The sequence below is a fragment of the Neomonachus schauinslandi genome, chromosome 8 (assembly GCF_002201575.2).
Source record: "Neomonachus schauinslandi chromosome 8, ASM220157v2, whole genome shotgun sequence".
NCBI classification, from domain to species: Eukaryota; Metazoa; Chordata; class Mammalia; order Carnivora; family Phocidae; genus Neomonachus; species Neomonachus schauinslandi.
This window is the reverse complement of record NC_058410.1, coordinates 9,373,190-9,400,836: the sequence shown is the minus strand read 5'-3', so window position 1 is coordinate 9,400,836 and position 27,647 is coordinate 9,373,190. Positions and strand designations below refer to the sequence as shown.

At 41.5% G+C, this 27,647-nt stretch overlaps 1 protein-coding gene across 1 annotated transcript in view; it reads left to right on the top strand.

Moving 5' to 3' along the window:
* Nucleotides 1-27,647, top strand: part of TULP4 (TUB like protein 4) — a 168,845-nt gene that overhangs the window by 115,573 nt on the left and 25,625 nt on the right. Inside the window, exons 4-6 of the mRNA XM_021693385.1 lie at nucleotides 14,658-14,838; nucleotides 17,294-17,428; nucleotides 23,874-24,040. Of these exons, the coding sequence (XP_021549060.1) occupies nucleotides 14,658-14,838; nucleotides 17,294-17,428; nucleotides 23,874-24,040 (483 nt within the window). The remainder of the gene's footprint in view (nucleotides 1-14,657; nucleotides 14,839-17,293; nucleotides 17,429-23,873; nucleotides 24,041-27,647) is intronic.

Below are 27,647 nucleotides of genomic sequence, written 5' to 3'. Positions count from 1 at the left end.
AACTAAAAATTTTACATTGTTTCTATACAATATCTTTTCAGAGATACTACTTGCTGAAAAAGAGACTGTCATAGATACTAATATACACTTAAGGCTTTAACACATTAATCAGTTACAAACAGTAATTATTCATTTACTTTTTAAGTATAAGGTTATGATTGAAGTACCAACATAGAACTCAAGGAGATTTGCTAACTCTCCAGAAGTATTCTAAGTGATAAATAATTCTGGAGGGTTTTTTAATTAGGTAATTTTTAAACTGTGATTATTAAACCAGTAGTATATAAAAAATAAATAGAATAAAGAACTCACTCATTTTGCCACATTTGCCTTTTTATCCCTTTATTCTTTTTTTTTAATTTGCTATACTTAAAGTAAATCCCCAGTAGCATGGCTTACTTCATTATAAACCTCTTTAGAACGTGGCATTTCCTTCCGTAACCTCAGGGCTGTGCTCACACCGCCTGTTTACTTTGAAGAAGGCTCTTGTCAGATTGAAGTAAATAACTTGTCTGGTACTTGGATTAGCCCATGGCTGTAAAGGAGGACATCTGTTGCATCAGAGGAGACCGGGTATTCATTCTGAAGTTTCTCTTTGTCTTGCACTATCACCTAGGAAACGGCTTATAAAAGAAACTTTAAAAAGTCATGTAAATCTTTGTTTCTCGGCTAAAAAAGTGATGTTGCCACCACAGTTTTATAAATGAAAAGTAAATGGCTGGTATTTGACTAACACGTAATGACTACGTCATAGATGAGGGCAACTCTTTGACAGAATAAAAGTCAAACTTACCAAAACCAAATTAAAAAGAATCACAGTATATTATTTGCAAGGAGTTTTTTATTCACCCTGAGAAAATACTTCCCTTTGCTGGCCCATTAAGTGCTGATGTTTGGAGTGACTCTGCCGACTGCCGCTGGTCCTCCACCTGGTCCTTTAAGGTAGTAATTATAAGTGCTCTATCAGTTTTAGCTTCACTGGACAGACTTGAAAGCCATTGTGCTCAACACAGCAAGAAAGAAACGTGGAGATCTCTCTCACATAAGCTCCTTTACTTAAATTATTTATCATTTTTAATATCCACCAACTCAATAGAATGACACCTCAATGATCCATTCCTATGCTGAAGACCCTCAATCATGAGTGAAGTGTAAGTAGGTTAAAGGACCTATGGAGTAGAGCTCCTATCTAGCAGTTTGTGGGAATAACTTTGAAATTAGATTTAGTTGGAAACCATTGGAAAGAGTGATTTTCTTCCTTGCCTCCCCATTAGATTTTTTTCATGACTTTTCAGTAGAGTGTGTACTGCAAAAGGGAAGCCCATTTTATTTTAAGCCCTAAACGGAACATATATAGGAATGGTTTTTGCCAAAATAAGCAGGGAGGATGTGAATAACAAAGAAAATAATGGAAACATACTTAGGAAGAGAAGTCAGGAGATGGCCTCCCACCCTTCACAGCTATCTTTCTGCAACTATTGACGCTGTTTAGGTTTTTTAGATGTTTCTTTTTGTGATTCTGGAAGTTCTGTTGAGCTTTTCATAGGAGAAAATAGATTTCTTTAGCAAAAGCAGGTGCAGCTACTATGTTTATACTTTTTTGGTCAGTGCTATTTTGGTTGACTGACAATGGTAATTAAGATGTTTAAGAATTAAATTGCTCTTTGTTATCTCTGGACTCAGATCATTGATGAATCACTATATAGAACACTCAGTATAGATAAATTATAAAATACATTAAATTAAGAAAATCTTTCTTGAAATTTATATTGAACAGTTTAAGAATGAAAGATGGAGGGACACCTGGGTGGCTCAGTCAGTTAAGCGTTTGCCTTCAGCTCAGGTCATGATCCGGGGGTCCTGGGATCGAGTCCCGAATCAGGCTCCTTGCTCAGTGGGGAGCCTGCTTCTCCCTCTGCCTGCCATTCCCCCTGCTTGTGCACTCTCTCTCTGACAAATAAATAAAATCTTAAAAAAAAAAAAGAATGAAAGATGCGAAGCAATTATTCATACAAATGGATTATTAAGTATGTCTTCTAAAAGAGTATGTTGGGCAGGAGCAGGAGCAGCATCAGCAAGGTGGCTGAGTAGCAAGTCTTGGACCCTCCTTCCCCCAACAAACACACCAAGTCAACAATACACAGACCAATTCCCTTTGTGAGGAATCCAGAAACTAGTTGATTGAAAAGCTCCTGTACCCCAGGTGAGTGTGAAACCAGCCACATCAAAGCTGGTAGGAAAATTCAAGATACCCTCTTTCCATAATGACTACCCCTGGCAAAGTGCAATGTGATCGAGAGAAAATCCCCAGCCCCAGCTTCTCCCCAGGAAGAAAAGGAAAAACTGAATCATATGTCTAACATTCTGATTTTTTCTGGGTGTGGCTGAAGCACTGGCTTCTGTCTCACTTATCTCAAAGGGCTAGCAGGATGGTTGGGGGCCACTGCGAACTAAGATAGTGGTTTGAATTAGTGTGGCAGTACTCAACAATAGTCCCTCCCCCTGGCCCAATGCAGAGTGAGCAAAAGAAGAAAATAAAGACAAAAGGACTACAAGACTGGCATAAAACAATTAACAAGATGGCAATAGTAAGTTCTTTCCTATCAATAATTACTTTAAATTAAACAGATTAAACTCCCCAGTAAAAAGACATGGAATAGTTGGGTGGATTAACAAAACACAAGGTCTAACCATATGTTGCCTACAGGATACTTTTTAGGTTTAAGGTCAGATTATGCTAAAAGTAAAAGGATGGAAAAAGATAACTCCGTGCAAATGTTAGCCAAAAGAGAGCAGGGGTGACTGTATTTATATCAGACAAAATAGACTCTAGGTCAGAAACTGTGACAAGAGACAAAGAAAGACATTATATAATGGAAAAAAGGTCAGTTCACCTGGAAGATAGAACAATTATAAATACATATGCATGTAACATCAGAAAACCTAAATATATGAAACACTAAATACATAAAGCAAACACTGATAGAACCGAAAGGAAAAATGAACAGCAATATATAGAGTAATGGTAGGAGACTTCACTATTCCACTTTCAATACTGGATAGTATATCCAGACAGAAAATCCGTAAAGAAGCAGTGGACTTTAACAACACTGTGAACCAAGTGGACCTAACAGATGTATATAGAACATTTCACCCAACAGAAGCAGAGTATACTTTCTTCTGAAGCACACAAGAAAACATTCTCCAGGATAGTTCATGTGTTGGGTCACAAAACGAGTCTTAACAAATTTAAGAAAACTGAAATTACATGAAGTATCCTTTCCAGTCACAGCGGAATAAAACTAGAAATGAATAGTAGAAGTAATACTGGAAAATTCACAAATACGTGGAAATTTAAGAATACACCCTTGATTAACCAAATGGGCCAGTGAAGAAATCAAAAGGGAAATTAGAAAATACCTTGAAACTAATGAAAATGAAAACACAACAAGCTGAAACTTACGGGATGTAGCAAAAGTTGTACAAAGAGGGAAATTTATAGTAATAAATATTGACAGTGAAAAGAGAAAGATCTCAAACAATCTAACTTTACACTTCAAGGAACTAGAAAAAGAATAAACTTAGCCCAAGTTAGCAGAAGGAAGGAAATACTAAGATTTAGAGCAAAAATAAAATGAAATGGAAAATAGAAAAACAATAGGAAAAAAAATGAAACTAAGAGTTGATTTTTTTAAAAGATCAACAAAATTGACAAAACTTTTAAGTAAAAAAAGATGACTCAAGTAAAATCAGGAATGAAAAAGGGGCCTGGCTGGCTCAGTCAGTAGAATATACGACTCTTGATCTCTGGGTTTTAAGTTCAAGCCCCACAATGGGTGTAGAGATTGCTTAAAAATAAAATCTAAAAAAAAAAAAAGAAACGAAAGGGGGGATATTGCAACTAATGTCACAGAAATAAAAAGGATCATTAGAGATTACTATGAACAATTCCATGCCAACAAATTGGATAACATAGAGGACATGTATAAATTCCTAGAAACATACAACTTACCAAGACTGAATCATGAAGAAATAGAAAATCTGAGCAGACCTGTAACTAGCAACAAGATTGAAAGAGTAATCAAAAACCTCACAAGAAAGAAAATGCCAGGACCAGATGGCTTAATTGGTGAATTCTGCCAAACATTTAAAGAATTAACACCATTCTTTCGCTCTCTCTTCCAAAAACTTGAAGAGCAGGGAACACTTCCAAACTTATTTTAAGTGGCTAGCATTACCCTGATACCAAAGCTTGACAGAGACACTGTAAGAAAAGAAAATTACAGACCAATATCCCTTATGAATGTAGATGCAAAAATCCTCAACAAAATACTAGTAAACTGAATTAAGCAGCAAGTTAAAAGGATTATATACATTAATCAAGTGGGATTTATTCCTGGTAGACAAGGATGTTCAACATACGAAAATCAACTAATGTGATACACCATATTAACAGAATATAGGATAAGAATCACATGATCCCCTTCAAAGATGCAGAAAAAACATTTGACAAAATTCAGCACCCTTGCATTAAAAAAAAAAAAAAAATCTAAACAAACTAGGAATAGAAGGAAATTACTTCAACATAATAAAGGCCATATATGAAGGTCCCACAGCTAATATCATGCTGTAACAGTGAAAAACTGAAAGTTTTAGCTCTGGGATCAGGAACAAGACAAGGATGACCATTCTCTCCATCTCTATTCAACATAGTACTGGGAATTTTACAGCAATTAGGCAAGAAAAGAAAAAAGGACGTTCAAATAAGAAAGGAAAAAGTAAAACTATCTTTTTACAAATGATATGATCTTATAGGTAGAAAACCCTGAAGAGTACACACACACACACACACACACACAAAACCTGTTAGAATAAACAAATTCAGTATGGGCGCCTGGGTGGCTCGGTTGTTAAGCGTCTGCCTTTGGCTCCGATCATGATCCCAGGGTCCTGGGATGGAGCCCCACATCAGGCTCCCTGCTCAGTGGGAAGCCTGTTTCTCCCTCTCCCACTCCCCCTGCTTGTGTTCCCTCTCTCACTGTCTCTCTCTCTCTGACAAAATAAATAAATAAAATCTTTAGAAAAAAAGAATAACCAAATTCAGTAAAGTCGCAAGATACAAAATCAATATACAAAAATCAGTTGCATTTTTATATACTAGCAGTGAACTGTCTGAAAAGTAGAAAACAATCCCTGTGTGCAATAGCATTATAAATGAATAAATTTAACCAAGGAGCTGAAAGACTTGTACACTGAAAACTAAACAGTAATGAAAGAAATTAAAGAAGACACAAATAAATGGGAAATATTCAGTCCATGTTCAGGACTGAAGACTTAATATTGTTAAAATGTCCATACTACCTGAAGCGATCTACAGATTCAGTGCATATCAAAATCCCAGTGGCATTTCTTACAGAGATAGAAAAAACAATCCTAAAATTCAAAAGGAATCACAAAGAACCTAGAATAGCCAAAACAGTTTTGAGAAGAACAAAGCTGGAGGAATCCCACTTCCCGATTTCAGAATACATGACTGAGCTACATCAATAAAACAGTGTGGTACTGGCGTAAATGCAAGCATAGAGACCAGTGGAGCAGAATAGAGAGCCCAGAAATGAACCAATGCATATACGGTCAACTGTCTTCCAAGAAGGCTGCCAAGAATATACAATAAGGAAATGATAGTCTCGTCAACATATGGCTCTGGGATGACTATATTCATATGCAAAAGAATGAAATTGGACCCTTGTCTTACAGCGTATACAACACTCTACTCAGAATGGATTAAAGACTTGAAACTGTAAAACTCCTAGAAGAAAGCATTGGGAAACTTCATGTTGTTGGTGTTGGCAATGATTTTTTTGGTTATGACACCAAAAACATAGACAACAAAAGCAAAATTATTCAAGTGGGATTACATCAAACTAAAAAGTTTCTGCACAGCATAGAAAACAATTAACAGAACGAAAAGGCAACCTGTAGAATAGGAGAAAATATTTGCAAACTATGTATGTGATAAGCTGTTAATATCCAAACTATATAAGGAGCTCCTTCAATTAAGAAGCAAAATAAATAAATAAATAAAAATAGCCAGATTAAGAGTGGAAAAGGACTTGAATAGAAATTTCTCCAAACAAGTAGATGAAAGATGCTTAACATCTCTAATCATCAGGGAAATGCAAATCAAAACCACAGTCAGATATCATTTCACACCTGTTAAGAGTGCTATTGTCAAAAAAAGAAAAGACAAAAGAACAAACAAATGTTGTCTAGGATGTAGAGAAATCAGAACTCTTTATACTGTCGGTGGATTGTAAAATGTTGTAGCTGTGGAAAACAGTATGGAGGTTCCTCAAAAAATGAAAAATTGAACTACCCATGTGATGCAATAATCCCAAAATTCTTTTGGGTATTTTTCCAAAAGAGTTGAAAGCAGGTCTTGGAGAGATATTTGCACAACCATGTTCACTGCAGCATTATTCACAGTAGCCAAGATGGGGAAACAACCTAAATATCCATCAGTGAACGAAAGGATAAAGAAAATGTGATATATATATATATATATATCACACACACATATACATACATACATACATACATACACACAATGGAATATTATTCATCCTTAAAAAGGAAGGCTGAATAATACTTGGATAAACCTTGAGGACATGTTAAGTGAATATTCCAGTCACTGAAGGCCAAATACCGCATGATCTCACTTAAATGAGGTATCTAAAATAGTCAAACTCCTAGAAGCAGAGAGTAGAATGATGGTTGCCTAGGGCTGGGGGAGGGGAAAACAAGAAGTTGCTGTTCAATGGGGATAAAGTTTTAGTTATGCAAGATGATTAAGTTGTAGAGATTTGCTGGATAACATTGAGCCTGTACTTAACAATACTGTACGGTACACTTAAAAACTTAACAGTATAGATCTGTTAAGTTTTCTTACCACCATAATATATTGAGGGTCTAAATTTATTTTGAAGTCAGTTTCTTGTTCATTTAGTATTATATTTTCTTCATAAGCCTTTATTAATACCATAGCATGATGGTGGCTGTGGTTTGATGCAGAGCCCCTGTATGAGCGCCAGTGTTTGTTCGGATGGCTGAACTACAAAATTAAGTTTCCCAGGGTTCCCTGTAGCATTCCTGAACCACAGATGCATTGTTGCTCTTGTCAGCCCTACCCTTGACATTGAATATATCCTTGTGTCATGTTGAGGAGAGGTGACGTGTGTTGCTACCAGTGACCTTCTCCTGATTAAATTCTAGGCGGGCCCCACTGAGCCCTCTTCTTGACTAGGCCTCAACCTTGGCCTATAAAACTGGATTCTTGGGGCGCCTGGGTGGCTCAGTCAGTTAAGCCTCTGCCTTCAGCTCGGGTCATGATCCTGGGGTCCTGGGATCGAGCCCCGCATCAGGCTCCCTGCTCGGCTGGGAGTCTGCTTCTCCCTCTCCCCCTGCCTGCCGCTCCCCCTGCTTGTGCTCTCTCTATCTCTGTCAAATAAATAAATAAATAAAATGTTAAAAAAATAAATAAAACTGGATTCTCATCACAAATGATTTCATGTGCGCACACACACACAGCCTAAGAGGCTTGAACACTAGCACAGTTTCTGTCAACGCAAGCTGTGTTGCTAAAGATGACCACTCCAGCCCCCTTAACTTCTTGCGTGGGAAAACTCGAGGCTGCCAAAAGAATCTCCTCTTTGTTCCAGACAGCACCTGACAGTAGTGCCCCTGTAACCCGTCTCTGTGGATGTGTAGGACCCTAACTTCAACAAGCACCAGTTAGCAAGCCCAGATGGCCCAATCACAGGGACAAAGCCCGCCTTCCATTTCTTATATTTCTACTTCTGACTCTGCTCAGCAGCACCCCCTGCCGGCCCCCATCATTCCTTTAAAATGCCCAGGCACCTCCGTACAGATGGAAGTTGAGTTCGGTTCATGCTGGACTCTGTTCCTTATGGCTGTGGTTCCTACTGGTTAAAATCTGTTCTTAGCTCCTTAGTTTCTGCTTTTATCTTTGACACCAGTCACAGGTGCTGATAGGTCGGCTCCCATCACTGTGTACTCTGTGTACAAAAGCTGCTGGTGAGCCAGAGACTTTACTCTCCTCAGAGTCATTTCAGAAGTCATTTCATCTTAGTCCTTTTGTTGAAGAAGTTTGTTAGTAGCCACAGGAAGAAATTACTATTTTCAAATACTGAGAAATATATTTAGATATATTTTTAAAACTTGGAGCATTTTAAAACAGGAAAGGATCTGAGAGCCCATTTAATAAAACTTTTTTAGCTGACAGAGGAGACCAACACTCAGGGAGGTAAATGATGGATTCAAAGTTACATAAGTAGTTAGGAATTAAAATAGAACCAGACACCTGGCCAGCTGACTCCCAGTACCAAGTCCTTTGCAAATAAAAAGATGTTTCCCCCAGCAGAGTCAGACTGTCTAACCAATCAGGCTAAGCAGATTCCAGTGTCACTTAGCATCTCCTTCCCAAATTAAAGGTACATATTTACCCCCAAGGACCATGTGTGGTGAGTGCCTGTGCTGGGCATTTTCACCCTACTCCGAAGATCTGATACAGAGCTGTATTCCTAGAACATATTTCTCTACCTCATTCAGTGCATACTTAAATATATATGTTTATGTATTTATATATGTATATACATATAGTGCATACTTAAATATGTATATATTTATATATATTTTAAGATTTCTGTTTACTTGAGAGAGAGCACAAGTGGGACGAGGGGCGGAGGGAGAAAAAGGCTCTTCACTGAGCAGGGAGCCCAATGTGGGGCTCAACCCTGGGACTCCGGGATCATGACCCAAGCCAAAGCCAGATGCCTAACTGACAGAGCCACCCAGGCGCCCCTTAAATATATATTTTAATAGTATATTCACGTGGTTTAAAATTGTAAATGTTCAAAAGGGTATATGATGAAAATCCCCTTTCCTCCACTATCCCCGGGCCACCCAGTTCTGTTCCCCAGAGGTAATGGCATCTCCAGTTACTATGGAGTGATTCTAGAGATATTCTTCTAGAGATATCGTAGTTAAATGTGTGTTTTAATTAGTCTTAGACCATTTCCCTCCACCCCCAGAAACCATGTGTGGGCATCTTAGAAGGGTGAATAAACTTAAAAATGGAGTCTGAAAGATATGGGGAAGAATGTTCTAGCAACAGCAGTTGTTTAACATTAAAATTGATGCCTGAGGCAGAGTATTTCCTTCTCTGAAACTCTTTGAACAGGATAGTATGTCATCTTTATGAGGCAGTTTTTAAGTGGTTATTCTGCAGTGAAGCAATGAAATGACCAAAATTACATGTTTAGCCCAAAGATACAAATTTTTTATTGTATTTTTGGTGAGATTTCTTTCCCATATTTATCAGAATAAGTCCTAAAAAGTCTGTTTTAGAAATGATTGTTGGGGTGCCTGGGTGGCTCAGTCAGTTGAGCATCCAACTCTTGATTTCAGCTCAGGTTGTGGTATCAGGGTTGTGAGATCGAGCCCGGCATCCGGCTCTGCACTGGGCATGGACCCTACTTGCCCCTCCCTCCCCCAACTCTCTCCCTCTTCCCCCTTTAAAAAAAAAAAAAGAAAGAAATGATTGTTAGAGTCAACTGTGAAATTACATTTCATCCTTTTTATTTAAACCAGGAAATATTCTGTTAATCAGTTGAGGAATTCTGTCATTTACAACAGTCTGGTTTCAGTGACTCTGTTTCTTTAGTTTCAAAATACTCAAATCTGGCCTTGAAGCATTTGAAAGCTAGTGCTCTGAAACTCCAACAGGGAGGTCTTTCAAAAATAAAGTTTTACTTCAGTAGCATCTCTGAACAGAAGATTCCTTCTAAAGGGCAAAGGGACATCATGGTTTGTCCCTTCATTCCTCTCTCCACTGTGGCACATTTAGACATTTGCCACCAGTGGGGCTGAGATTACTAGTAGGAGCGTGTAATCACTTTGTTATCCGCTCCCCTAGCTTATTCACAAAAGCAAAATACATGGACAAAAAGGTCAACTCCTTCTGGAACTAGTTCCAATGGCTGCTAGTTAAATTCTACTACAAAAGAGGTGAGCATTTATAGTTAGGAATTAAAATAAAACCAGATACCTGGCCAGCTGACTCCCAGTACCGAGTCCTTTGCAAACAAAAAGATGTTTCCCCCAACATGTATTTTTATAGTTGAAATTTCCTAATGTGGTCTTTAGTCAAAAATGTAGATGAATACCGGTCTCCAAAAATAAAAGTACTGATGAGATATTATCACCGGTTCCAAAAGTAAATCTTCTGAATGATTTTACATCTTGTTCTTATCACCTTTGGCTCGTGGCTTGGTTCATTTTAAATTACTGGTAATAATTGTGTTATATTTTTAAGTAATTACATCTAAAAATAGTTTAGAATGGAGTACACTGGTATTAAACACTGCCTGCAATGAGGGACAGCCATTGAATGGGTATGGCCTGAGGGCCAGCAGGTTTCTACCAGCCTGTTTGGTTCTCAGTGTAGACATGACAGAGGGAGTATTGTCCCGGCCCCTACATGAAGCCTGCAATCCAACAGAGAAAACAGCAGGAAAAATATGAGACAGAAATTTACTTCGTCCATTATTGAAAGTAGTTTGGAGGCCAGTTTTATGGGAGGATTTGAGCATTGTTTTATAATTTAAAAAAGAAAGGAAAGAAGTTTTTGCTTCATTTGTAGGAAGACTTTGGGCACAAATACATTTACCAATAGTCCCTGAGGATCTGCCTGTGACAGGCAGCATGTGAGAATTTGGGGTGCAGACCTGCCCTTGAGAAGCTCACGGTTTAATGGGAAAGTCAGGTGTGTGAAAACAGAGCAAAGTTGAGAGTACTGAGGGGCCATGTCTAAAGTGAGATTAATTCCGTGTGGTGGGTCCCCAAAGCCTTCACATGTGATGTCTGAGCCCCTGTTCTATATCAGACATTGTACTAGACATTGGAGATAAAACACAAGTCACAGTCTTTGCTTTGTTGTAAGAGGACCTGGCTGTGTGTGTGTGTGTAGATTGGGGAAAGAATGAAGTCATGTATTTCATCTGGGACATGTTGGTTCTGAAGGGCCTTTGGCAATTCAGGCGTAGGTGGCAGGTAGGAAATACCAGATGTGGGAGCCTGGAACGTAGGGAAGAGGCCTGAGCAGGGACTCAGCCCTGAATAGGGACTTGGGGCCATGGACACAACTGTAATCTCCTAGAGAGGGAAGACAGCCTAGGGCCAAGCTGGGAAGGAGCCAGCACCAGCTTATCTAGAGCTCCAGAATGAGGGAGTAGAAGCAGAGACTGATGCATGTGCCTATTTGTGTATTCATGATTATTAGACTTTTCTGTCTTGTTCTCTTAAAGTCCTTTGCTCACATAAGCTTTGTCTCATTGGAAGAGATTAGGCATGAAAAGAACTTGAAATAGAGGAGATTTTTTAAAATCTGATTTCATGTTGTATCGGTGTTCTTCAGTTATCTGTGAAGTACCTGTCCCCAAACAAAGTAACTTCTTCCATCATTGCTTGACAACTAGACTGTTAGTGCTGCTTTTCCCCCTCTCTCTGATCTTAATAATGCATTATCTTCCCAGGAGAGCAGTAGTTGGGATTGATTCATGGTAGAGAATTTGGGAGCTGGCTTTAGTGTAATGTTGAACACTGATGCCTCACTAAATCAGCCATCCTTTATCCAGAAATTTGATGTCTGTTCTATTGTCTGGTATTTGTTCTTCTCTAAAATGGAAAAATGTGAGCATTACTCAAAAGATTCTTCCATGCAGAGGCATTTCCTCCCTCCCTTCACAAATACTTACTGCCGTGTGTCATCTACTATGGCAGGCCCTGGGGAGACAGTAGTGAGCAGAGCACACATAGGCCATGTCCTGAAAAGCTTATAGCCTAGCACAGCAGTCAGACAGAAATCATATAATGGCACAGTAAAGTCTGAGAACAGTGATGATTGCACCAGTGGAAGACGATAGGGTGATGTGACCTTGTAACGGGGGGCTTGGGAACTTGTTTGGGATTGATACAGATGATTAATTGTGAGTACTTGTGAAGAATAACTGTTGGCCGTGGCCTGCTAATGAGCTGTCTTTGTTACAGCAGTCATAAATGATAAAATAACCCCCCCACCCAGCACCAAGGTACATGGCCTCTCTTCCGAACAGACTGGAGCAGTGAAGGAGAATGTGGATAGGGGGACAAAAACAGTTTGCTTCTTGGGGACATCACCCATGACATTGGCCTTACAGTGAGGCTCCCACATGTCTTTTTCTTTTGAAATATATAAATTAGGGGGCGCCTGGGTGGCTCAGTTGGTTGGGCGACTGCCTTCGGCTCAGGTCATGATCCTGGAGTCCCTGGATCGAGTCCCGCATCGGGCTCCCTGCTCGGCGGGGAGTCTGCTTCTCCCTCTGACCCTCCTCCCTCTCATGTGCTTGCTCTCTCTCATTCTCTCTCTCTCAAATAAATAAATAAATAAATCTTTAAAAAAAAAAAAAAAAGAAAAAAAAAAAGAAATATATAAATTAGGGGCGCCAAGGGGGGCTCAGTCGGTGAAGCGTCTGTCTTTGGCTCAGGTCATGATCTCAGGGTCCTGGGATCGAGTCCCGAGTCAGGCCTCCTGCTCAGTGGGGAGTCTGCTTCTCCCTGCCCCCACCCCTTTCTCAAATAAATAAATAAAATCTTTTAAAAAAAGAAATATATAAATTGTACATTTCAGTTAAAATGATGAGAACTCCTGTTCCATCTTTATCACCATTGAAAACTGCCTGGCAAGCTCATTCAGTGCCTCCTTGTCCAGGGCTTCAGCAGGCCTGACCCAACTCCGGTGCCCCCGTCCCTCTGTGTCTGTGCCTCATGAAGTCTTCGAAGACATGCATGCCGGTACTTACTTTCTCCATCGGCAGCCAAAGATTCAGCGTCTTCTAAAAGGTTTCATTGTGTTCCTAGTAGTTTGTGTGTTTCTTCTTTAAGCTGAGTGCAGTAATAGATTCCTCACTGCCCCTAGAGAAAACCAATTTAGCCTTTTTTTTTTTTTTTTTTTTTAGTTTTCAGTCATTAAAATGTAGACATGTTTAAAGGAATATTTGATGGACAGTCAATTCTAAAACAGCTCTGTAAATTCTGTGAGCTTTTTACTACTTAAATGAAATATATCTTCCCTTGCAGTTGATCTATCTTAATCATCAGGATTCATGTCCTAAAATGCCTTTCGATGGTCACCGACTTTACTTCATTTAACAATAAATACTACTAAGTGCCCTCTGTACCCAAAGCTGTTAGGTACCAGGGGGACAGCTGTGGACAGTCTTTGCCCCCAGAGCTTAATGTCAAAATCTTAACAGCAAAAAGAGGCAAGGACCTAACAAGCCCTAAATAACTTTCCCTTTGTGTAAATCCTAGTCTTTGCAGTAAGATAGCCTGGTGGCCTGACCACTTAATGGCCTTGTCAGCTGCCCTAACTTCTCAAGTTGTTTCTGCATCTGTAGAATGGAGTTTGCATGCTTCTCACAGTCATTGCTGATGGATGCACAGATCTCAGTAAACACAAAAGATGTAAAGTTTTAAATGCCAACAGATGCAGAAACTACAGAGCCCACCACACAAAGCAGAAGAGAACATGGTATATTCCCCCACAGAGGTCCCACTTTCCATTGGCCCCGAGGTTCCCCTTGGTGTCATCCATGGATGAGCCCGCTAGAAGACACAGCTCCTGTCCGGGGCTTCTAGCAGCCGTGAGATGCTCCTCTGCTGCCCTGGCTGGCGGGGTGCGGGGGGATTGACCCTTCCTCTGCCCTGCCTGTGCTTTAACTCTGACCATGTATTTACCTGCACCCCCAGCACGTTCCTGAGTGTGTGCTCCAGGGCCAGGTGAAGTGAGGGGGGGCAGCCCTCCACACACCCAGGTGTCAGCCCATCTGAGCTCTGTATCTGCAGTGCTGGTACTTAACTCCCAGGATTATTTTGACAGTACATGAGGTAAAGCTCTTAGTACGGTGCTTAGCACGAAGTAAGCACTCAATGAATGTGTTAATACTATTAGTACATTATAACATTAATTATTAATGAATACATTAATACCAATATTATTCTTAGATAAATAGAACATGAGACAAACTATTTCAGGAGCATCTTCTTTCCAAGTGTGGTTAGATAACCTGCTTATATAACCAAATATATTTTCTCTTTTGTCAAACATACAGCTGAAGTTTTCCTTCTAAATTTGAGAAATTCTTAACCTTTGCTGCTGCTTTTTTTTTTCCCAAGAAAAAGAAGTGTCATCTTCTTAACCCTCGTTTTCCAACCAAAAAACCCAAACATGCAAACAAAAACAACCCACAAAAAGTGAGGCAGTGATTTTGCTGGTATTATTTGTAAATATCCATACAGCATAACAAATGTGTTTATTTTGCTATTAGTCACATTTCAGTATTAGAGGACTAAAATTCTTGCAATAATAGCCAGCTAAGTTTCTGGTACGTAATGCTTTGGTATCCCCTCAGCTACTTAACTGCTCTGTTTTTTTAGTCCTAAATACATTTTGTCCTTCTAAACAAATTGCGGTGACGAGGTTTGCCAGAAACCTCAGCCCCTTCTCCTCGTCCGTCAAGGGTCCTGGTCCTTGCTTGCAGGTGCTGTTTGGCACGGCTGACGGGCAGGTGATCGTCATGGACTGCCACGGCAGGATGCTGGCCCACGTCCTCCTGCACGAGTCCGACGGCATCCTCAGCATGTCCTGGAACTACCCTGCCTTCCTGGTGGAGGACAGCAGTGAGAGCGACACCGACTCAGACGACTACTCTCCGCCCCAAGGTAGCCAGCAGGAAGAGAGGGGTGACATACACACAGCACGCCGACTTACTGGGAAGGGCTCTGGAGATGCACAAGGCAGGATGGCGGACCATCTGGGGCTTGACTCGGCTGTCTTCCTTCTGCCTTCCCTTTTCTCGGGATCACTGCTCAGGTTGATGAAGCTCCATTGGCTTCGGTTTCACTAGACATGAAATGACCCTTTCCGTGTCCCTAGGGTGTTGTGGGGCTTGGATGCTTAGCAAGAATAAAGAGAGCTGGAGATGAGGAATACTGTGCTATTACTATAACTTAATCTGTGGCGTTCCAAATCCCTAATGTCATTAAAGCCCGTAGCTTTAGTTGTGTGAGAAAAGGATTAGTTCTGCCGGTAATGCAGGCCAGTAGCTGGGCTGCCGTCCGTGCCCTGTCTTTATTTTGGGTGAAAACTTCCTGTTCTCAGCTCAGAAGAACCGGTCTTCCCCACCCATAAGCCTCACAGTGGTGTTAGATTAGATCCATTGGCATCCAGTTTTTTAACATTTGAAAAGGCAGGGAAAGGTTTCAGGCTCTTGGTGGGGGTAATTTCAGACTCCAGCCTCCTTTGCCTTTGCATGTCTTTTATCCCTCAAATGTGTAAGAGACCCCCCTCCACCCACAACCACCACAGACACACATCCACACAAAACCAGAAGAAGCCTTTAATGGCCACGGTGGCCATTACCGACAACAGCATTCAGCACTGGCCTGCTCGGGGCTTTGGCTCTTCCCTAGTACTCCATCCCTCTTTTTGTTAAAGGAAAATATATTATGAAATATTGGCAGATAAGACGTGGCCAGACTGCTACAGGACATCCACCCTCAGCCTGGACAGCTGCGTCCACGCTGTTCACCAAGCACCCTTAATGGGCTGGACGGTTTCTCCCCTTTCCTGGGACTATGGGCATGTTCATCCTGTGAAGGGCTGGTCTAGAGAATATTCTTTAATTTTGTCCCCCAACAGCATCTGCCTCCATTGGTACTTGGAGTGCTCTCATTTTGTCTTCTCCTGTCCCAGACGTGATATAATACACGATGCTTCCCAGAGACAGACACATACTCATTCAGTCATTTGTTTAAGGAGAAGATGATGTTTGCACAGGGAAGAAACTTTAGATGCGCAGTGGTGTTTCAGGATGGGTGGGGCTTGGGGAGATGGCAGAGAGAGTACTTCCATTTGAGACCCTTTCCTAGTAGGACCCTAGCCCTGAGTGAAGTATTGATCATTTCTCCAGCCTCATAGGAATAAAGTCAGTGTCTTACAACATTGGATACTTTTCAGCATACTTTTAAAACAGAATTTGACTAGATTGAATGCAGGCTTACTCAGCCCCATGTATTATGGGAAGAAACAAGATCCAGAGACCAGGTTTATAAAGCAGGTTCAGAATAAGTCCAAGAATAGAATTTAGTCCCTGGCTGCTACTCTAACATGAGCCATGGGGCAGTTTGGAGCATGACTGGGATTTGCCTTTCACATAGAAAAGGGTTTTTCTTGGTGGCCCAGGGAAGTTGAGCATCTTAAAGTGAAGCAAAAGAAAGTAACATCTGAGGATCCTCCACAGGCTCACAACCCGAGTTGGGGGTGAACGTGTGGATGTCAGGCCGGCCCAGCCTGGATGGCTGCCAGGGATGAACTCAGCATGGGTGTGAGGCCTCCAGGGTTCTTCTGAAAGGACCCTGATTTATCCTGGCCTTTGGGAGGGACTGACTTTTACTTTTGAAACAACATGTGGAAGAGTCCAGAACATGACCCATCACATCACAGCTTTTCCTTAGCATCCATGAGTACTCCTTGAACTTAGAAAGCAGAATTTTCTTTATACTGGCTATGCACTGCAGATGTAGCAGAATTCTTTATGAGCCACATCCAGCCTTGGCCTTTCTCCAGATTTGGGGTCTGTTATGGTAAAAACTTGACAAAGAGCTCAGCGTGGCAGCTGTGGCTCCTCGTTTCTTATAATGTTCAATGAAGGAGCATTAGCTTTGAAAAGCGATTTTTCTCTGTGCATTGGGCCAGGATTCAGAAATCGTTTCCATCCCTCTTTCCACCATCCTTACACGTTATATGACGTTAAAATAATTGATGTTTACACATCATTAGAAACATGACACATTAACACACAAGTTAATAATCTTTTCACACATATTCTCACCACCATACGACGGAGCCCAAGGGACCCCACTTGGTGCCTCCAGGGTTAGCTGTCCCCGTCTTTCTTTGATTCCAGAGTTCTCTGGTAAGCATCTCTCTGGTAACCAACCTTGTGTAGGTTCTGAGTGGTATAGAACCCGGCCGTAATTGGTAACATCCCAGCCCAGAGTCTGATCTACAGTGTCAGGCAGTTTTTCAGGCCGTCTGCAAGACTGCAGCAGTGCGCCCTGGATTGGGGTCATGTGTGCATTGCCTCCTTTTCACTCAGCACTTTTGTCCCGGCAGACGGTCCAGCAGCGTATCCCATCCCGGTGCAGAACATCAAGCCACTACTCACCGTCAGCTTCACCTCGGGGGACATCAGCTTAATGAACAACTACGATGACTTGTCTCCTACTGTCATCCGCTCAGGGCTGAAAGGTACAGAAGGCTGCACGGGACCCCAGGCCCACACATCAGCCCTGTGTGTGTTTGCCTTCCAGTGGGTGTCCTACGCCCAGTCCTTATCCGTTCCCATCCCTCTGCAGTGACCTCTTCCAGGCTTAATGGAGTCTGTTAATGAAGGCCATTTCCTTTCGCTCCTCTGCTTATCTGACAAGTCGATACCCAGGCTTATCGTGAGGAGGGACTCCTGAAGGTCTTCGTCTTTCTGTTCTTTTCCTGCTATGACAAGAGTGATCTTTCTCAGGTGTGTGGCGTTTGCCTCTGGCTGACATTATGTCTGGACAGTATCGGACCTCAGCACCTGCTGTTCCTGAGGCAGCAGACCATTCACGGCACAGCTTCACAGAGGCCCCCGTTATCTTGAGGCTTATTAAGGAACTGATGGTTGCGTGGTAAAGTTACCTCAGCAGCAGACTGTGGAGGTTCCACAGTTGCCAGACTGAGGCACTGATGTAAACATCAGCCGCCAAGTGCTGACACTTTTCCTGACAGATGTTATGAAATCTGTTATCTCACAAGAAAATCGCTGTCTGTGGGCATTTGGTGTGTTCCAAATTTTGCAGTTTGAGAATATTCACGTTGTGACCCTGATGAGTTCTTTGGGAAAACGGTTCTGTCTCTTCAGGATTAAATGGTGCAATGTAGAAATTTCTGGACTGCCTCTGGTCTCAAGTTAAAGGGACCTACTCTAATCTGAATGGGAGATCAAGGGCAAATCAGAACCTGCAGTTCAACTTGCTACTTTCATTCGGAACTGGCCCTCAGACCAGAGAGTCCTGTCATGTGCTTCTTGTCTGAATTATTCAGGAATCACAGGGATAGGGAGACTCAAGTCCATATACTTAACTGTTGATTGCCTGGAATGCATCATACCTGCCTGCACACCCCCAAGCACTTAATAATTCTATTTTAAAACTATAGAATTTTTTTTAAAGATTTTATTTATTTGAGAGAGAGAGAGTGAGTATGAGCTGGGGGGGAGGGGCAGAGGGAGAGGCAGACCCTCCACTGAGCAGGGAGCCAGATGTGGGGCTCAGTCCCAGGACCCTGGGATCATGACCTGCACTAAAGGCAGATGCTTAACTGACTGAGCCACCCAGGCACCCCAAAACTATAGAATATTTTTAGAAGTTCTGCTCCCTTTTTTGGGTGTCCCATTTTGCTGTTTCAAAACTATAATTGTAAGGAATTATTTAGCCTATAAACTCCTGAGGGACATGAACTATGTAGAAGTCCCTCTTTATACCACAAATGGGCTCCTTTAGAAGCTAAGTATTTTTTGTGTGTGATGATGATAAACTTAAATTCCTTGGGCTTTTCTGTGTTCTTTTCTGAAAGTTCTGACCTTTGTGGAGCTAAAATGCAGGGATGGTCATCATAAATTCTCACATATATTTAGTAATCCAAGCTCTTCTTTTCTTCTTCAGAAATTCTATTTTCAGGGGCGCCTGGGTGGCTCAGTCACTTAAGTGTCTGCCTTCGGCTCAGGGAATGATCTCGGGGTCCTGGGATCCAGCCCCACATTGGGCTCCCTGCTCAGCAGGGAGTCTGCTTCACCTTCTCCCTCTGCCCCTCCCCCCCCACTTATGCTCTCTCTCAAATAAATGAATAAAATCATTTAAAAAAAAAGAAACTATTTTTAAACTTTTAACCAAGTTGATTAATTTCATCAGAACTTGCCTCTAGTCTGGAGTCCTGAACTTTGTTCCTTACTGAGTATCTGATCAGGACTGAAAATAGCATACTTACCACTTAGTTCCACTGTGTTCTTTATATAGCAAATTTTTCTAATTCTTTGCCATCTTGCTTACCTGTGGAAACTGTTTTTTTCTTTCTTGGACATATTAGTTTGTTTTCTGTCTTTCAAACTAAATTGTATTGGAGTAGTACTTCCAACACATCCCCACCAGGTGTGTGCTGGAAGGTTAGGAACACATGTAAGGTGACTTATGAAGGTAACCCAGGGTGGCCCTCCCAAATGTGCAAGTTTTTGACTTGAGTTTTATCCTAAAAATATGGTCACATTTAGCATTCTTTTCATTGCCTGACTAGAAATCTAAATCTGATATGGAAGTGTTTTCAACCTTACATGTTCATGGGCGGACATGCTTTTGCACAGACTCTTCTCAATTGTAAGAAGTTAGATGAAATTTAAGTGAGTCAGTGTCATCTGTTAGGTGCTGGATGTAGGCAGTTTCTCTCTTCTGTCTTGGCCTCAGAATATTATGAGGACTTGGTCTTGTAGTATCAACACCAGTTGTTTTTTTTTAATTCATTTGCTTTTTTTGTTCACTACTTTATGGGGTATGTTAATAAATAGTGGGAAGAGGTAGCCAGAATGCTGCCAAGATGGCATGTGGCAACTTTCTCCATCCACAGGAATCTATCCTACTGTAGACAGGTCAGTTGCTTATCACATAAGGTGGACTGAAAGGGTCTCATCTTTGTTACTGTTTCAAAAGAAATATCAGAGAACTTTTCCAGTGAATTAACATGACTCATGATATTTTCTAATATATCACCATCACTGTAATTTGTGTCATTGCAAAAGAACATAGAATGGCAAAGAGCTCGTAGTCCCCATGACCAGCCTCTTCTCCACAACTATCAAACTTCATTTTCATTGCAGATTCATAGGGTGGTGGGTAATTTTGCTTTGCAGATGTTTGCTGAGGAAATTCTGCCTTGAGGAAAAGTATGCAGGGTATCCCAACTTTGGGGACTTATGTTTATCACATGGTGAACCATAAATTAGTTTACCTTATTTGGGGTTTTTACCCTTTGTTGTTACGATACTCTTCCTTGACAATGTAGGGGAAGAAAGACTTTTTCCTCTAGAAATCTTAGGTTCTCTGACTGGGGCCCTATAAGTTAGACTGACAAAAGACAGATTGATGAGAGAAAAAGTATTTAACGTGTGCATTGCATTTACCTGTGGAAGTAACTCAAAGGGGTGGGTAGAACTTGGGCTCATATAGCATGTTAGCAAAAGAATAATATGTTTTTGGAGAAGTGACAAGACAAAGGGAAAGGACTTGAAGTTTCTAGGGCAGCAGATTGTGGGAAGGTAAACATATGGGCGTCTAATGGAAGATAGGGCTCCTTCCTGAAGTTTGTCATGTAGATTCTCCTGGTGCTGTCTGTGGGCTGGTAAGGGTCTAGAGATGTCTCCAGTGATTAACTTCTGTCCTTCCTGGTGAGAGGGTGTGGTGGGGGAGTGCGGCCTTCCCAAATTTACATCCTGCTTTTTGGCAAATAGGGAGGAGGGGGAGAGGTTTTTTTTTTGTATCTGTTGCTTCTCAATTGCCTTTAGCTCACACTAGTTTTTATGCCAGTGTGGCGTATTTCAAAGTGGCATATTCTTTTTTTTTTTTTTTTTTTTTAAGATTTCATTTATTTATTTGAGAGAGGGAATGAGAGACAGACAGCAGGAGAGGGAGGAGGGTCAGAGGGAGAAGCAGACTCCCTGCTGAGCAGGAAGCCCGATGCGGGATTCGATCCCAGGACTCCAGGATCATGACCCGAGCCGAAGGCAGTTGCTCAACCAACTGAGCCACCCAGGTGCCCTCAAAGTGGCATATTCTGCTACCCTTCAAGGAAAAACAGTTCAGTGATGAGCTCAGAAATTCTCTGATCTAACCAGTTCCTCTCTTGTAGTAAAGCAAGCTCTCAAAGGCACTGCTCATTTCACCTCACATTTGTCTTAAAAATCAAAGAATTTAAACCTCTAGGCTTTGTTTCTTTGTTTTACAGAATTTCCTCTTTTTGTCACTTCATAGAACACACTGAGAAAGTCAAGAGGTGGTTCTGATTTTGAGGTAGAGTGGTTTTGGTCAGTGGTCCTGTCTACTCCTGTAGTTCAGGCTGGTAGAGGTTGTACCCATCATCCTCACTGAGTACATGCTGATGTTCGGTCCTTAGTATGTTCACCAGAAGCACTGTTATTAAAGAAAAAAATGTACGTGTCATTTTACCATCACACAGTTTCCTACTTTGTGCACGTACTCACTTTCTCCCTCTCAACACACAATCCATGTACACAAATGCAAGTACACATGTATCTAAGGATTAGTAAAAAGGCAAATCATCAACATGGACATCCAAGGGACAGAGGCCCCTGTGAATCTCAGACTTCTAGCCAGCAGCTTGAGTACTTGTGGTGTTTGGTAAGAGCACTGTTCTTTCTCCACTAATACTTGGCTGCCTCTTTTCGACCCAGCGCTAATACCACATGAGTGGCTCTTGTTAACACAAAAGCACTGAATTTTCTCATTGCTTAATACATGTAAAATTTTGACCCTCCAGGCTTTTACCAAAAAAGATCCATAAGATTGTCTGGATAAAGTAGAATAGTGGTACTGTGTTAATTTTTTCTGTGTGTATGATGTTTAAGAGACCAAAACTCCACAAACACCTCAAAATCATCAAGGAAGGGGTGCCTGGCTGGCTCAGCCGGTAAAGCATGAGACTCTTAATCTCGGGGTTGTGAGTTTGAGCCCCATGTTGAGTGTAGAGATTACCTTAAAAAAAAAAATCACCAAGAAAAATTCGTACTTCAGGAGGAAGGGCTTCTTTTGTGTCTTGGAACTCCCTATATCCCTAGAGACTGACTCTGTGCTAAGAACTTCAGGAAAAGTGAAAAAAGGATTACTAAGTAAAGCGTTAGTTCATTCTTTCTGGCTTATATTTTATTTTTAAAGATTTATTTATTTATTTGACAGAGAAAGAGAGCACAAGAAGGGGGGGTGGCAGGCAGAGGGAGAAGCAGACTCCCTGCTGAGCAGGGAGCCTGACGCTGGGCTCGATCCCAGGATCATGACCCAAACCAAAGGCAGACGCTTTAACCGACTGAGCCACCCTGGCGCCCCATCTTTCCCTGCCTTATGTTTTAAAAAAAATTTTTAAAGGTTTAAAAATTATAAAATTATTACTAAAAGATTGGGCAAAAGTATTGGGGATTATTTTCTAGTCTAACATAAGATGGGCATAGCTTACAAGAACTTTCTAGGACAGGAAAGGTTCTGTCCTGACCACGTCTAGGTTTCTGTATCCTTGCTTCCTTATCCTAGTGTAGAGTTTTTTTCACTTCGGGGTTATCTGTAACTGCCTTCACTCAGCCCTCTGCTCCCTCCGTCTCTGGCTCCTGTTGGTGGCTCACCTGATGCTCAAGCTCTCTCTTCCCAGGTCCAGAGAGCCGTCTTGTGCCAAGGACCACTGTTGGGTCTTCTGAGGAAGTCAGGGAGCACTGGTGACCTCAGAACACACTGGTTTTTGTTTTTTTTTTTTAAGATTTTATTTATTTATTTGACAGGGAGAGACACAGCGAGAGAGGGAACACAAGCAGGGGGAGTGGGAGAGGGAGAAGCAGGCTTCTCGCCAAGCAGGGAGCCTGATGTGGGGCTTGATCCCAGGACCCTGGGATCCTGACCTGAGCCGAAGGCAGATGCTTAATGACTGGGACACCCAGGCGCCCCGGAACACGCTGTTCTTTATGTCAGAATCAGCACTGCCCATGACGAAGGGAAAGCGGCGGTGGTCGCGTGTGACCTGCTGAGGCCCAGGTGCTGCTGGCTTCTAGACCTGGCTCTGACATGCATCCTGTCGTGACCGAGGACCTTCAGGCTCCAGCCAGCCTTGCTCAGAGAGGCCTCTGAGTTGTGGATTTCAACAATCTCTTGATGAGCCAGATAGGGCTCTCGGTCTTAATGGGAAAGAGCTATGCTGTAGATCTTACTAGTACGAGTAGCTTGTTTGACCAGCCAGAATAAGTAAATTGCTCACGTTGGGATTAGACAAACCATTTCATAGCCATTTCTTACAGGTATGGAATGGTTTGTAGGTGGGCGTCACATCTCTAGGGTGAAAATTTCTGAAAACACTCCCATCCACCAGAAGTGTTTATCTTCTTTTCTAAGCCCCCACAACATCCCAATGTGGAATAAAAGTCAGGGGCCTCATATGCAGATATGTCCTTTATCTGAACTTTATCTGCCCAATAGTGCACAGAAATCAAATGAATGTAAACCTAGACTTTGCTCTTGACCTACTTTTTGCATCTGTAAACTCCTGGAGTCGTCGCTGGGCATGGGGGCACAAGCAGTAGATGGACAGTCCTAGGTCTGGTCATCTTACCTGTGCTCTCAGCGTCTTGCTGATTTCGGAGTTAGATATTTAACAGGCCGGCTTCAGCATATGTGCTTTTACCTGGTAGAGTTGTGTTTCAGGAGATCTGCAGTCCCCATCCAGGTAATAGACTCCTGTTTAAATAGAGTCTGTATCGTCGTCAGAGAAATGGGTAGCTGTTGTCTTCGTGAGAAAAAGGGGAAGAGCCACCTTATATTTGCTCAGCAGCTGTTTTCTAAACAGTGTAAGTTCAGGGAGGATCATGTCGTCGTGCTGACCGTCTTCTTTGTGATTTCAGAGGTGGTGGCCCAGTGGTGCACCCAGGGAGACCTCCTGGCTGTCGCTGGTATGGAACGGCAGACCCAGCTTGGTGACCTCCCCAACGGCCCTCTTCTGAAGAGTGCCATGGTCAAGTTCTACAATGTCCGCGGGGAGCACATCTTTACTCTGGACACGCTTGTACAAGTAAGGATGTGTGTCAGACCTTCACTGTGTTAGTATGCTCCCCAAGCTCTGTGAAATACCGAGACTTGGGTATGCTTACTGTAATTATCTTCAACAGATTTTAATCTCTCATTGACCTTAATTAAATTATGGAGTATAAACCAGAAAAAATAAGAGAGGAACAAGTTTTTGCCTTTAACCAGAATACTTTATTACATTCCCCGCTCAAAAGAGTGGACAGTGAGTAAGCAGAGTGAGCTGGTGTTTATCATCAGTCCCAAGTAGAAGTTAGAAACTTACAGAAGTGTGTGCTGAATCTTCATTTATTTGCTCTGATTTTATGTTTTTTTATGCCAACAATGTACTTTTACATCTGAACCAAATTATTAAACAGTAGGTAAAAAAGCTTAAACATATTTAGGAAAGATGCACAGGTAGCCCTTTCCTGTTTGTTTTTATTTCCCAGAGATCTTTAGACCAGTTCACTTCTGGTCTGGATCAGCTGTCATGGAGGACGAAATTCTCAGTCGGGTGTAGTGGAGATGGGTCTGCCAGTGAGTTGAGGATTGACAGGGGTGATAACACATTAGAGATTTACATCCTAACCTTACTCAGCTCTAAGAGGCAGGTATACCAGATTTGGGGAAATTTGTAATTAGATATAAACATTCATTATTTAAATATATCTTTTTTTATTTGTGAAAAAATACACATGACATAAAATTTACCATTTCAAATCATTTTTTTTAATAAGTTTTTTTTTTTTAAGATTTTATTTATTTTTTGGAGAGTGAGCGAGAGAGAAACAGCATGAGAGGGGAGAGGGTCAGAGGGAGAAGCAGGCTCCCCGCTGAGCGGAGAGCCCAATGTGGGACTCGATCCCAGGACCCTGGGATCATGACCTGAGCCGAAGGCAGACGCCCAACCATCTGAGCCACCCAGGCGCCCTTTCAAATCATTTTTAAGTGTACATTTCAATAGCATGAACTATATTACATTATTGTTTAATCAATCTCCAGAATTTTTTCATCTTACAGAACTGAAACTGCAGTGCATTCCCCTGCAAAATAGTAGGTACTCAGTAAATATTTGCTTGGTATGATTGATGGGCGGACAAGTTGTCAACATATGCTTTCTGTAATTCTTTCTGTAATTCTTTCTGTTGACAGTTTGAACCTGTAGGCTCTGTGCCTTCCAGTCAGATATCATGCTGACTTTCTGTCCCTAGCCTCACTGAAAGGCAAGTAGGAGAGGATGGGAATTTGCAGCCCTTTCTGAGTTAGTAAGGCTTTTACATTTATTAGAATATTTGTGAGTTGCAGTGCTGTACCACACTGCAGGTAAATTCAGCATTGTCAACTATTCTGTCTGACTCAGGGCGCCCCTCCTGCTGGCATTCCGTTCCTTTTACAAGGAATGTCCTTCCCCGCCATGTCAGCGTGGGGAAGTCCATCCTCCTTAATGCCAGCACAGTCACATCCTTTTGTAAACCTGCCAATGATTGCAACCCCTCTTCTCTGTGAAGCATCCCCTTGGGATGTTTGATATTTCTGATAATTATTATACTTTTCTGTCTACTTGTCTTATCTTCTTGAAGTCAAAGATCACATTTTCTTCATTTCCCTGATCGTCATTGTGCCTAGAATATGGTAGAGGCTCAGCGACCTCAACCACTGCAGACGTTTTCATCAACTATAATGTGAAACTAACATAGGTCTTGAATTTTAACTGTTTGGGGCTCAGGGACAAGAAGAGAGCTTAGCTGATCTTCCTTTTGGGAAAAATACCCATCTAGCGTCTCAGCATTTTAATAAATTATTCTTTTTTTCATTTGAGGGTGTTTCAACCATTGAAAAAATTGCCTCATTAATATAAAGTTAAATTATGATGCTATTAAAAATCAAGTACAACATTAATTGTAGGTGGCACCATCCTAACTTTTTTCTGTAATGATTCTAAAATCACAGGTTATCTGTGCTATGCTATTCAAGTTGTCCAAAGGAAGGGACATTTTTATAGCAGGAAGGAAGTTAGGAAATTTATTGGGCTGTTTATAGAAAGAACTAAAGGCAATTTAGATTGGATAATTTATTTCCAAGTTAATTAGATTGTAGGTTGTGTACAGAGCTGTTGCTGGGCACAAACTTGTGGCAGCCTCAGCTTTAAAATTGATTCTCCTGATTTACTCATAACAGCAATGCTAATGGCTGAAGCTCTTATAAGGAAATATACTGCAATTTGTTTTCCTTTACTTTCTACCTGTTGTAATTGAAAATTCTGTAATTTGGGCGCCTAGGTGGCTCAGATGGTTAAGCGTCTGCCTTCGGCTCAGGTCATGATCTCAGGGTCCTGGGATCGAGTCCCGCATCGGGCTCCCTGCTCCTTGGGAGCCTGCTTCTCCCTCTGCCTTTCTTTCTCGCTCTGTCTCTCATGAATTAAAAAAAAAAAAGAAAGAAAATTCTGTAATTTACCTCATTAGCTGTTTCTGTGACCAGCTCTATGTAATTGCATATCTGTTAATCTGACAACGGATTTTTAGAGTTAGCATTACCTGGAAGTTCACAGACTTAAGTAATTTGGGTCTGGGGTTTTGATTGGTTGGTTGGTTGGTTTTGTTTTAGCTTTATGAATGTTTTTTGCATGAAAGTCATGTTGGAGTGGTTAACTTATGTTCTGTAAGTTTCAGTTGTTAATATAAGATATCTGGATAAAAAATTAAGAGAGAAGGGAGAGGAAGAGGTGGTGTGGAAACAAGAAATGAAATGAGAGATTGCATTTATGGTCATTGACTCTGTACTCCAGAAGTGTCCATTAGCAAAGGTATATATTGCCCCCCTTTGTTGAGGACTCACTGTACCTATTCTTATGAAGCTGCCACAAGAGTGCTTTCTCCCCCGTTTGCTATAAATAGATGAGGTACTTCCTGAGGTTGTCTGCTTTCAGAATACAAGAATGGTATGTTCTTTTAAAACCGAGATGTGGGTGCCTGGATGCTGAGCTAGCTTTTACTACTGCACCTTAGTGGCCAAATCATTATGGCTTAACATTCAAAACTGTCCATGGCTCCAGCCAATATAGTTTGATGGTGACCACTCACCCAACTTGGTCTATTTAAAAGTGAACTGTTGTAGAAGGCTTTTTCTTTGTACACACTTGTACAAACATTAGACATTCCCTTTGTACACACTTGTACAAACATTAGACATCCTCTTCAAATATTAGACATTTGAAGTGTATTTCCTCTAAGACAGAGATCATCCTACCTTCTTAGGGGAGCTGCAGAAGGGAGGGGCAGAGCTGCAGTGACTGTGGGAGGCTAGGAGGGCCCTCTGACACCCACAGGATCGGACGCGTCAGTGGTCCACATCCCTAGTCCTCAGCCCAGGGCCCTCATCGGCCAGAAACTGTGGGTTCAGACAGCCTCGTGGTCCCTCTCTTGGGACAGCTGGCTTTGACTCTTTTGTTGTCTGTTGTCTTTTATCTTGCTTGAGCAGCTTATCTTTAATATGGAAAGAACATCTTGTTTTTTATTCCTCTTAAATTTTTAGAGGACTCCATGCAACTCACTGCAGATACAAAAATAGCAATACGGTGAGGAAGCTTTCAGTGTTTTAAAATTTAAATAAAC